This window comes from Polypterus senegalus, chromosome 3, assembly GCF_016835505.1.
Source record: "Polypterus senegalus isolate Bchr_013 chromosome 3, ASM1683550v1, whole genome shotgun sequence".
Lineage (NCBI taxonomy): Eukaryota > Metazoa > Chordata > Cladistia > Polypteriformes > Polypteridae > Polypterus > Polypterus senegalus.
Window position 1 is genome coordinate 65313257 of NC_053156.1, and position 13080 is coordinate 65326336.

At 38.3% G+C, this 13080-nt stretch overlaps 1 protein-coding gene across 2 annotated transcripts; it reads left to right on the top strand.

Annotated features, from left to right (window-relative positions):
• Positions 1–1091: 1091 nt before the first annotated feature.
• On the top strand, positions 1092–12681 carry serpine1 (serpin peptidase inhibitor, clade E (nexin, plasminogen activator inhibitor type 1), member 1). Of its 2 annotated transcripts, none has more exons than XM_039747383.1 (9): positions 1092–1352; positions 3454–3692; positions 5378–5602; positions 6008–6202; positions 7756–7954; positions 9335–9435; positions 11075–11161; positions 11354–11437; positions 12330–12681. In XM_039747383.1, exons 2-9 carry the CDS (start codon positions 3455–3457, stop codon positions 12374–12376), a joined length of 1176 nt encoding a protein of 391 aa, XP_039603317.1. In that variant the 5' UTR covers positions 1092–1352; position 3454; the 3' UTR covers positions 12377–12681. The 2 variants fall into 2 exon arrangements, with proteins under 2 accessions (XP_039603317.1, XP_039603316.1); XM_039747382.1 differs by having other exon boundaries at positions 1094–1352; positions 11072–11161.
• Positions 12682–13080: the final 399 nt, after the last annotated feature.

Genomic DNA, 13080 nt, shown 5'->3' on the forward strand with positions numbered 1-13080 from the left:
CACTGCTTGCAATTCCAGCAATCCATATTCACATCTCACCAATGACATTATCTGACATGGCTAATCATTAAAATCTATCTATGCACTGAATGAAATAACTCAAGGCTTGTTCCTTAATGACCATGATGGCTGCAGGCTTTTTTTTTTTTTTTAAATTTGATGCCCCTTTTGTTACTTTTGTAAAATGTAATTTATTTATTTGCTTGTTAAAAATTTTTATTTATCCATCTTCAAACAGGTTCATTCCAATTCAGAGTAGTATTCAGACAGCACTGAGTGCAATGTAGAGATCATCCCTACATGTGCCACTAATGTTCTGCAAAACATACATTTAAAAACATTTGTAGAGTGTACATTTTCCAATCAACCTATCTAGAAAGTCTTTGGGATGGGAAGCAATATGTATGCAGGCAAATAGAACACACCATACCTCACAGAAGCAGAACTAGACTAGGATTTGGACTGGTCCCTTGGAGCTATGAGAAGGTAGCACTTACCATTGAGTCACTTTCCTGCTTATTAACATTTCTCAGTTCTAAATTGTTTCTTTATTCCTGTTTAGCAGACAATCACAATGAGGCATGGGGATCAACAACTAACTTGTTAATGTGGTTCAAAAGGCATAGGTATGGATTCATCTACGTAGCTGTTTTTAACCAGGCAATACAAAAAAAAAACTTCGTTTTTACTTTCTTATGGCATGGAGTTTTTCTAATTTTCTTAGAAAAGTAAAATATACACTACTGTGAATTTTTATATGGCACTAAGATAAAGGAACAGAGGAGCTAATTAAATAGCATCTTACTTAATCACAATAGCTGGTCTCTAATAAAGAAATTGATTGAAAGAAAAGCACCATGACTGTCTACATTTATAATAGCTTGGTATACACTGAGCACCTAATTAAGGTTTTTAGATCTTTAAGGTGTAATTACTGACTGGCCTTTCGGGGCTCCTAAATTATAAAACCGCTTGTTCTTGGCACCGTGCGTGACTCCAGTCAGGCAGCTCTGAACTCAAGCCAGAACTCACCTTGTTCTTGTTTGAAGCAGCTCGTACTTCAGACGTCTTGAACATTTTTTTTTTTTTTTTGGTCTGGTGAAATGTAAATGTTTGCTTTCACAGATCCCGGTGGTGAGGGGTGAGGGGGTTGGGGTTTGTTCAGACAGAGTTGGTGATGATTTCATTCTCACTAATAACCTCCGCCCACTTGAGGGGAGGGCAGACCTAAAAGGATATAAGTATTCAGTCAAAGCGCACAGAAGCAGATTGCAGCTCTCGCAAGGTGCTGAGTGCCAAAGTCCGGGGACAGCAAAGCACAGATCGCGAGCTGAGGAATTTCCACGAGTCAAGTAAGTGCTTTTGCTTTGTTTTCACGATCACTTTGCAATGTTGTAAAGTATTCCTCATATCAATGTCCGCATGTAGGCTTGCATTCAAAAACAAGTCCTTCAAACACATGGGCAGCAGTTCACGGACTTCTTCACGCAGCACACACTGGGAATTGATTGTACTCGTAGACACGAGTGTCGGCTGGACACGACCTGCAAAGCAACCGAAGCAAACCGGTTTGTTGCCGAAGTAAAGAAAACGCAGTTGCTTACTGAGCCAAAGGTTTAATAACTGCCAGTACCAGATGTATACATTCAAATCGATGGTACCAAATAGCCAGCACTAAAGTGAGGGTCTGAAGTGGGCTATAAACAATCGCCATACACACATGCGTGTTTATTAATATCCACGCTGGTTTGGACTTCACAGTATTGTCATCACATACAGTATGTTGTGTAATGCAATGATTCCTTCATGTACTATTAAGTTAATAGACGTGCCCATCGAACCCTGCACTGGTCAGTACTGAAATGACTTTAGTTTAGATGTTTAGCCCTGATTAAGTTTTACTGGCATGAATGTAGTATGTTGTCTGGCATCATTCTAAGTAAAGTCTTATTTACTTGATCTCGATAGCTTCTTTGTCCTATACCAAAATATGTAAAATTCAATGGGTGAATGATATATAAATTGTTTAAAATTCATGCTAATCATGGGCAGTAACTTGGTTACTGAACCCAGCATATCAAGGGTCACTCAAAGCTGCATCACAACCCAGCAGATTTGGGGACAAGGCAGGAACCAATGCTGGATGGCACACAAGTCAGTCATGAGGTGCTCAAGCATGTGACTTTTTTTTTTTTTTTTCTTCCCCCTACTAGGTAATTTTAGAGACATCCATTGACTTAAGTATATTGGGGCAGGAGGAGGAATTGGAGAAAAATATTGAATGTTCATATTTATATAATTTTAACCTGTATATATAGTGTTTAGAATCATGTGTTGTATGCATATCTTTACTGTATTTACTTAACGTGTGTGTATATACAGTATGAGAGAGTGGTCTTTCATGGCATCCTCGCATGGGTATTCCAGCCTTGTTGCGAAAGCCATGGAATGATCACAAACTACCCACTATCAAGGGTCTCCTTAAAGTAACAATATTTCCAACTGAGTGATTGATAAAAATAAGCAATATACCCACTTAAATGCACTGGTTCCCCCAAGAACCTTTTGTACACTCTTCCCCGCTGGCTTGACTTTGTGTTGCGATGCCCACATAACACCTGGCTGTAGCAGATAGATGGTCATTTCTGGAGCGTGGGACTGACCCGTGCGTCTACCTTGAGGGTTGTCAACCGGGATCCTGAGCTGTTTGTGTGGTGGGCACAGCAATACGTTGTACCAGTGCATGCTCACCAACCAGACCTGACCTTCCCCATTGTACAAGATGTAAGACTACACTCTTCCATTCTGGAAGATGAGAAAACAATGATAGATATTGGTCAGTAACCCCAAATCATGCTGCGCTTGGAGAAGTCCCTTCCACAGTGCCTTCATTAGTCACTGGGCTTGCCAATCTTTCAACTACAAAGGCTTATAGGGAAGCCCCCCAATTTGTTGGTGAGTGTTCCTCCTCCTCACTGTAGGATATTTTTTTTTTCTCTTACTATGCCTTATCTTGTTCGCCTGGCATCTTGATCTGTACATGGTATTTTATCCAGTTGCGTTATGTACAGTAGTGATAATTTCAGTAGCACCACAAACCATTGCTGGGTTGAAGGAACATCAGTCCCTGATGGCTCTTGACTGGGCAATGTTGTGTCATGATCAGCCTAATACTCTTGGTTTATTAGTGGGCTGGTTAGTGCTGCTGCTCCTGATTTTGAATAACTTGAAGTTTAATTCCTAGTATCTGATACTTGAGTTATCTTTGTCTCCAAGGTATGTTGAAAGTAAATTGGCTGAATGTGTGGTATTCCACAAAGTTCATCTATTGCTATGATATTCTCTGGAACATTCTGAATTTAGTAGAGTCCTTTAATACAAGTATTTTTGTTTCCTTGAAACTTTGTTTTTTTTAAACTGGCATTAAGTGCCTGTTACTGTCTTTTTCTACAGTATGAAGACTTTTACATTCTTCCTTCTTCTGGTGGGTGGAGCTCTGTCTAACAAGGTTGCAGACAGTGATGTGGATTTTGGGAACAAAGTGTTTTGGAAGGTGCTGGAGTCCCCTCTGGCTCAGAGAAATTTGGTACTATCTCCATATGGAGTGTCTAGTGTCCTGCGGATGCTGCAACTTGGAGCAGATGGAAGGACCCACATGCAGATGCGTGCTGCACTGGGATACTCTGTACAAGGTAAATAGAGACCACTCCTGATGTGTGAGTGCATTAATGTCTGGTATGTTTTTTTGCCCTTGTAGTTGGACATCAGAAGCTAATTCAGATGCTTCCTGATAAAAGAACTTAACAGTCTACACCAAGATTTTGGCTGCTGTTTTCTTTTTTGCTACTATTGCTACTATTTAGTCATGTTCCTAAGGGCTATTTATGTGACAGTTTTGGCGGTTAGGCCATTTCATCCCTCTCTTTTTACATTTTGATGCATCTAATACATTAATGAGAACACCCCCTTTAAAACCTTTGTTTTAAAATGTGTCTACTTTTTTCCTTTACATTTTAACTCTATGTTGAATGTCTGTTATACTAATGTTGTATACTGCACATATGCAGTAGATGTGTTGGCTATCCCCTTTTTTGTCATTAAGCCCACCTTTGAAGTGGTCCTTTTGTCTCTCTAAATATTAACATTCTGAAACCCGCTTAATTTGGCTCCAACTCATTGGTGGGGGACAATCTCCTGTCCTGGCTCAACTGGGAGCAGGTTAGGAAATGGGCCTGGTCAGGTCACAAGTGCATCAGAGCCCACCCATGCAATACACATTTACACAGTAGCAAAATGTTGGAATACCAGTTGAGCTAACCTACTGTACATGTCTATGGGGATGAGGAAGGAAACCAGAGTGTCTGAAGAAAACCTTGGAGGCTGAGCGAATGTGCAGACTTCACATGGAAAATGCAGGATTCAAACACCCGCTGCTGCGTATGTAAGGCAGATGTGCTAAACACTACAGGCCAGTGCTGCCTAATAAAATCCTTTTCGTTTCGTGTTTAAATTTGCTTTTCCTTTACATTCCAAAAAAGCTGCATAAACTCAATTTTAAATATTCCACTTGGAAGCAAATGTGTGTTTGACTATATGAAGGGTGGCTGTGTTGTGGTTGTACTGGAAAAGCCAGTGATTTAACAGTTAGTATTTTTTGCTATAATGGAGTTAATTGATTCTTTTAACACTAACCAGTCATGCAGCACTTCAAAAAAAAAAAGTATTCGTATTGGATTTTTACAAGAATTGTAGACCATCCAGTAGTCTTTTGTAAACCTGTTGCCCAATTTTAATTGTAATACTTGCAGAAAAGATATCAGTCTCACAATTTAACAAGAATGCTTTAGGCTTTCACCTTTTATTACTGCACAAATGCATATTTTTTGAGCATCTGGCTAGAGGGTGGTGTGTAACACTTAAATAAGCAGCTTTAAAGTCATAATCCTTTTTTACTTTGAAATGAATGATGCACTCTAAGCAGCTTAGCAAACAAGGATAACAGCAATGTGAACATACAGCAAAGTCTGATATGAGAAACAAATCCTTTAAAATTAAAGATGACTGATTAGGGTGCGAAGAAACAATTAAGCCTTCACCAACATTATAAAATAGTGTGTGGGTGAGGGTTTGTGTTTAATGTTCAATGTGCTATCCCACTTTGCTATCTACTGTCTCATTGTTTATATGTGCACAACAGCTACTAACGATTTTGCATCCATAATTAGATGAGGCATTCTGGACAGTGCATTTCGTGACCATAGTCTGTCTCTGTCTGTGTTGCTGTTGGCCTTACTTTTGGTGTTCATAAACCCATCCAATACAAAATAGAGGACTTGTATAAATTGTCAAGGGTGTGACCTGTACTTTTACTTTGCAGACAGAGGTGTGCCTCATATCCAGAGAAAGCTGCAGAAAGAGCTGAGCAGTGAAACAGCACTGAAAGTGGCCAATGCTGTCTTTGTTCAAAGAACTCTGCTGTTGGAGAAGGTGTACCGACGCAGCTTTCTCAAAACCTTCCAGCAAAGTATACACCAGGTGGACTTCACTGACCCACAAATGGCTGTCGGTGTCATCAACCACTGGGTATCGGATCACACAGATGGTGAGTATCAGACACACGCAGATAAACAGTTAAACAGACAGCAGAAAAATTGGCTAATAACACTGCTCTCAGTTTAATGCAAATTGGCAATACATTTCACAAATCATGGCGTGTGATTAGCAAATAGAAGTGCTACTGCACTTAAGTACCTTGAGCATGGGAAAGGCACTATATAAATGCATTTATTCCTTTTGTAATATTTTTGAACTGGCAATAACTGGTAGTGCCAGTTTTAAATTTTACTGGTGTTTGTGAAGAAAATCTGCTACAGATGTAATATCATGCATACAGAGTACAATAAAATTCTTACTTGCATCTCCAGCCAGTAAACCTGCCACTAAAAAGAGTACACTGATCACCTGATGCAAGATCTTGCTGATGTTTTGGTTTTTGTTTTTTGAACAGGAATGATTTCAAAGTTCCTACATCAGGATTCAATAAATGTTCAAACACAACTGCTGCTACTCAATGCCATTCACTTCCAGGGCAAGTGGAAAGTGCCGTTTGATCCCAAGGGAACTCATGAAAGACTTTTTCACATGGCTAATGGCAGCACAGTTCTTGTACCCATGATGCAGCAAACAAACCGTTTCAGCTATGGTATGTATGCATTTTGACCTTTGTTAATGTCTGTTACTAGAAAGATGCATCTTTAATTAAATGAGCAATTAAAATTTCAAATGCAAGTACCTTGGGTAGGTCTGAAAGCTCCCCTTATTAACATAATTTTCAATTAATATAAAATTTTTCATGTAGCAAAAGATAACACAGCTAAGACCCTGACTTGCCAGTTCAGATATCCCCACTGTAATTTATCTGCAGTATCTGACATTAGTCAGATTGCCCCTGTTGGGAAAAGCTCACTACAGCAAGTGAAGCACTGGAACAATTGGCCCAATTCTCTTTTGTGATCTAATTTAAAATTAGACCACTAAAAGCTGAAGTAATTATCTTGCCTTACATAGTAAAGAAATTTTAGTAACAGAAAAGAGCATGATTACTAGAAAATTAAGACTTTCTGAAAAGCATTTTAATTCTTCAAAAGAGTTTAACTTCAGCAAAGAAATTTCAGGCAATGCAGCAGGCAAATGTCAGAGGTAGAAGAGAACTATTTAGCCATCTTTGCAATGTTTTATGGTTAATAGCTCTAAGTGGGCAATTATTATAAATGGGATATGAAACATGCAGTACATAATTATGAAAGATTTGGGATTTCATCTCTTAATATCTAAACTCAATATGTAGCCAGTTAATCGCCTATTCTGTGCTACACTTGTGTTGTAGTATTTGTTAATGTGCATTTTAGTTGACTGTTGCACTTGAATACCAAACAGGTAGTCTAGAGAAACAAAGGATGTGGAACACATGGCATGCTCATTCAGATTGCCCCTATGGAAAAAAAAAATCGCTCACTCATTGCAGTTCTGAGGGAAATATACCTCTTGTTTCCAGCAAGATAAAACTCAACTTCAACTCTGTAACTCGGTTTGCAATCTTTTGTGAGGAAAAAAAAAAAAATATTGCAAGAGGTTCAAGATGTGTAGCATTTTGAAATCCATTGATTTTTCAGACTCTGTATTCTTCATAAAGTGAAAAATAACTGATTAGTGAATCAGCACATATGCATATATATATTCATTCTATTTGCTCTACTCGGTAATTTTAATTAAATGAGATGATAGGCTTAAGAACCTGCTTTGGCAGCTTCATATACTTGACAGGAGTCAACATTGGACTGGGCACCAGTGTTTTTTGTTGTCCTGGGCTAATTTAGAATTTCCAGTTAATGTGGTGCACATCGTTTAAACTGTTGAATGACACTCGGGCATCTACAGAACACATGCAAATACGCAATTTAAATATATACACTCCAAAATGTGACCAGTATGAACACAAGTAAAATGCACAACTGCACACTGTTTCCAGGGCAGACATCCCTAAAGCTATGCTGAAGCAGCAGTGCAGCACTGTGCCTGTAATACATTTTAGAATCTCCTAGGTAAACTAAACATGTGATCCATGTTCAAATTGCATTGCCAAACCTTCTATAAGTGAAGTACATACTCAACTCCACACCTACTCCAGTGTGAAGCTTGAGTGTCATTTGAAGTGTAGTATTAATTTTTGCCTTTTTTTTTTTTTTCTGGCTACAGGAGAGTTTGTTACTCCAGATGGTGTGGACTATGATGTCATTGAGCTACCTTACCAGGGGGATGCCCTTGGCATGCTCCTGTTGTCTCCCTTCCAGAAGGATGTTCCTTTGTCTGCTCTGATTCAACACATTGACAACCAGGTGTTAAAGCAGTGGAGAAAAGAGATGAGGCCCCTCAGCAGACAGCTCATACTGCCTAGGTAGGTTATTGACTAATGTTCTCCCTTGAACTAACGTAAAGGCTTAACTTAAAATTTTAACTTTGTAGTTGATAGTTTCTCTTTAGAGAGAGAAAAGCTCATAAATACTTTCTTAGGCAGTTTATGCAAACTGTGGCTTTATTTTTAGAGTCCATTCTGATGTATCTAGAGCGCCAACAATGAGCTCAATAACTGAATAAGGTCAAAATCTCTTAATATGTGACACTTCTACCACTCATTTATCCAAATTAAGTAATTCATATTCATTAGACAGCCAACATCCCAGTCATGACTGAATCTGGAGTAGTGGTGATACTTCTCATTCACTTAAAATGACACTCTTCAGTAAGTCATGTACAAAATAAATGAAACCTGAACCATCAGAGGCAATATTTGGTTCAGAGTTAAACTGAACTATTTCCCCCAGTGTTGGGAATAATGGAAAGCATCAGTAAGGTGAAAATTGAAAGAATTTTACAGTTGCCATGCAAAAAAAAAACAAAATACCGCTATGGATACAAGGAAGACAAGAGCATGTATAAGGAGTACGTGTAAAGGAAAAGGAGAAGCAATGAATGTCTTTCTTTCTAAATTTATTTATTTTTTTATGCGGTATTCATAAGTGCATAGTTTCTTACTACAGTATTGTTTTAATGACTTCTCAGGCTAGGTTGAAATTGTTAATGTTGGAATATGATTTAGTTGCCTTTTTATCTTAAGCACATTTTATTCTTGGAGGTTTAATTACAATAAGAAAACACATTATTCCATCTTTCTGCTTTGGTGCAGTTTTTGGCAGGATCTTGGTAGGCTAGTGCAGAAGGGACGAGAGACACACAATGTTTGTTTTACATTTTCTTCCTGTATTTGTTGGCACCACTCTTCCATATTAAATTTAAATGCATGCTTGAATGCTTTCATTGACCCCTCCACTTCCTGAATTCCCTTAATCAAACTCGAGGTCATAGATTTGGGGGTGCTTTATTTTTACTAGAATCAGATCCAAACCCTCCTTGGCTGTATTCTGCATGACTATGAACCCCAACACTTTGTTACGGTTTTGTCTGTGAAATATTCCAGTGCAGCTTCAGTGAGTTTCTAGCTAACCAAGCTAGAATTATTAGGTGCCATAATGACAATCTGTTCACTTTAGTGTTGTCATTGCATTGAAAGCTTGGTGACATACTCGAGTTTCTAGTTAAATCCTTGTATAAAATGTATTTAATTGTTAAAGAGCCTAAGCAAAAATGCAGTCATTGTACAGTTAGGAGTTTCACCACCATGATAGTAATACGAAAGGAATAATACTCCTCTAGAGAATGATGTGAAGAGATTTATGAGAATTAAAATGGGAATTTATATGTTGTGAATTCTTATTAGGTTCACCATAAGCACAGAGACTGAACTTAACGGTGTCCTTTCTGATCTGGGAATGAATGATATGTTCAGCATGCTGGATGCAGACTTCAGCAAAATTACTGGTAAGTTTAGTCATTAATTTGCTCAGTCTTTATTCCATTGGAGTTATTTGGAGGGCAGCATGGTGACGCAGTGGTAGCGCTGCTGCCTCGCAGTTAGGAGTTTGCATGTTCTCCCCATGGGTTTCTGTTCTCCCCATGGGTTTCCTCCCGCAGTCCAAAGACATGCAGGTTATGTGCATTGGTGATCCTAAATTGTCCCTAGTGTTTGCACCCTGCAGTGGGCTGGCACCCTACCCGGGGTTTGTTTCCTGCCTTGCGCCCTGTGTTAGGATATAGCGAATTGGATAATGGATGGATGGAGTTATTTTGGCATCTATTGATGTCTACTGTCTTATCACATTACTCTTAAGGTCCACTTTGTTAACTGGCAGCCATTTATCACCAGACTGGACTCGTCCTATCAGTCAAAGATTTCCCAGTGCATAACACTCTTCCCTTAATAGGCCGTGGATTAGTGGAGAGTAGGAAGAGGTTAAATGGCATTACTTGGATCATTGCACCCAAAATCTGTGCAGTGGAGGAAGTTTGTACTGTTTAGTATATTACTGTTTGCTCATAATCTTGGCAGATTAATTGGAGATAATAGGATGCAACATCTGTTTCACCACACAATAGTGGATTGATAATGTTGTAGAATCCTGCCAAATTTCTGTGAAGAAAGTTGAATAAATTCATTTTTTTTTGTGACTCCGCAAAAAATGGACCATATTGGCAATACCTACACAACCGAGTCTTGATCCAAAATAGATAAATCTTTGTAGTAAAGGAGGACTTTTAAATTCATTACATATATCCAATTTATCCTGATGAGTGTCATGCCTTGTATTTGGCTTACCACACATTCCTTTCCCCGGCAAGTCTTGTGATACCTTTTGATTTAACTAGAGATGTAAACCATCTAGGATATCCTGGGTCTTCTCCTAATGGCTAGTGCCAGGTACACCACCTCCACTGTAGAATGGATTGAGTGTTTTTTTTTTTTAATCTTTGTGGATTGCACAGCTCCTTTCCTCAATGCCAGCAGCAGGGTTGCAGAATTTCTTAGACTGGCTAATAAACGTAAAGCTATGTCTTAGTTTTTGGCTCTTGATTCACAATCACTACCCAGTTCAATATCGTCATGGCAGATCTTCTTGACTGAGCATAAAGGAAAGTGATTTACCAAAGAACAAAGTTCCAAAGGTAGATATTCTTAGCTTGAAGCAGCTGGCCCATTTTCTCTACAGATAGCTAGCCATTTTTCTTTTTTAAGCTATAAAAAATCAATGCAACTCTTAGATCCCTTGGCCATGGCTGTATCATTTAATTTTTTCCATGAAAATCCTAAAGAGAAGCAGACACTTTGTAATTACATTGGCTATGGAACCAGACTTCTAAGTTTTGGGTGGCATGTTTTTCACTGTCTAGATGTGATTTTTATGGTACTTCAGTCTTATGACTATGATTATGAATTTATGTTGCTTGACTATTCTATATCAGAAGCAAAATGGTAAAGTTTTACTGAAAAAAACTGTCCATTTAGATTACTGCTGTAGGCTGTTTTCTCTGCTCACCCAGTCTTGTATGCATATAAATGTTAACCAAAATTAAGAACTCTGGTGTTTACTTTTTTGTTTTCTTCTCCCACATGATTCAGTAGCCGATGAGAACTTGTATGTGTCCAAGGTGCTGCAGAAAGTCAAGATTGAGGTGAATGAAGAGGGAACTAAAGGATCAGCAGCCACTGGTAAGTGACTTTTATTTACTGGTATGCTTTAGCAGTAGGCTTGTATCATATTTGAATATAGTGTCTGTGCAACAGTGGCACCATCTCTTCCACCTGCACATTAGTCTGAGGAATAACAGCAGGAAATGTATCAAGCCAAAAAGCAAAGGAGGTTTTTCTCATTCAATCACTCTGCTTTCCCTGTCTTTGCAGCGGCAATCATGTACTCGCGTATGGCGATTGAAGAGGTCACTCTTGATAGACCATTCCTCTTCCTTGTACAGCATAAGCCTACAGGTGAGAATTAAAATTATATCAATTGTGTCCATTCTGAATTTTCGTAATGTATTTCTTTTAAACACACCGTAATCTGCACATGCTCCCAACCTCCTCCTCCTCCTTAGGTAGGGGTTGACTAATTTTCTCCACTTGTCTGTTAAATTGAAATATTTCACTTATTAAAATCATAACATTATAGATTGAGATGGTCTGGCTCCCTGTGCAGGGATTGTTCCTACCTTGCTCCTGATGCTCCTGGAATGGACTTTGTTCCACCCATGACCTTTTGAACTGGTTTTGCATATGGCATTCCAAAATGAATAGGTGTCTGATTTTAAATAAAATCAAAAGGAGCAAAATGTAACTTGAGTCCTAAGGCATCTTAAGTCCATACATTCAGCAATATAAGGTCTTGTATAGTATGCTTTAAGATTTTCCATCACGCATACCAGCCAATAACCATTGACCTCATAGAAGAAAGGGAAAAACAAATCTGTACAGAGGGAAATGGAAATTACTTTTCAACTAAACAGATTATTTTGTACACAATGCTAGTCTTTGTACAAAAAATTGGCAGCTGGGTGATCATGAGCAAAACTCTATGACACATACAGTACAGAATGTACACTGTTTCTAGTATTATAGTCTATGCAAATGTGTTCATGTGCATTACATATGAATTTTTATGGAGCAAACTGTCACAGTTCATTTATGTATAGTCTGAGAAAATGTATGTAAATAATACTGTAGTAGCTCAGTGAAACGGCACTACAAATGAAGCACTTGTGTGAAGGAAAAAAATGGAATCCTTTTTGAGCAAAACTTGTAACTGAAAATGTTTTTTGGGTGTTTGCGTGCTATGAAATTCTCCTAGAATATCCCCTCTTAATACCTTGAATTCTCTCCGCAGGTACTGTCCTCTTCATGGGTCAGGTGATGGAGCCATCTAGGAAATAAATGGCAAGAGCCTGAAGACTCCTTCAGCAGCTGAGACTTTCATTTTTATCAGCATTATGATGATAAGTTTATTGTATTTACAGAGATTGTAATATATAAATTAATATATTTTTGTACAAGACACTTATGAAGAGGTCACAAGAGTTCTGACACTGAATGTAACACAAAACGGCAGATGACTGACGCTTTGAATTTGATCTCTGGTTGTTCAAAGGGGACAACTTAACCAGCAGAAACTGAAGCTGGCTGATCTATGCAATGTTTTGTTTTGTTTTTTTTTTTTTGTTTGCACTGAATTGAGAACAGTTTATCCTCCTGAATTTTTTTTTCTCCCTGGTGAAACTGATCCAGGACAGCACATATAAAGGACCACAGTCTCTGCCCACAATGCTTCTAGAATTCGGGAAGATCTTGTCATTCTGAACAGGAAAGGACTGGCAATTAGAGCCCAACTATCTAAAGGAAACAGATCTGAACTTGGGAGGTGGAGTCCGGGTGAACAGCTTTTTTTAGTAGACCAGTATTTAATGTGCCTAATTACTAAACTGGAAAGGAGTAGGAAGAGTGATTGCACTATAAAACAAAACTAACCTTTTTATTTGTTATATTTTGCTACAAGTGTAAATTATGTGATTTCTTGTATTTGCAATTTGTCTTTCGTTATAATAAAGGTTTTTTCAGTAAATCTGGATCATTTTTATTTT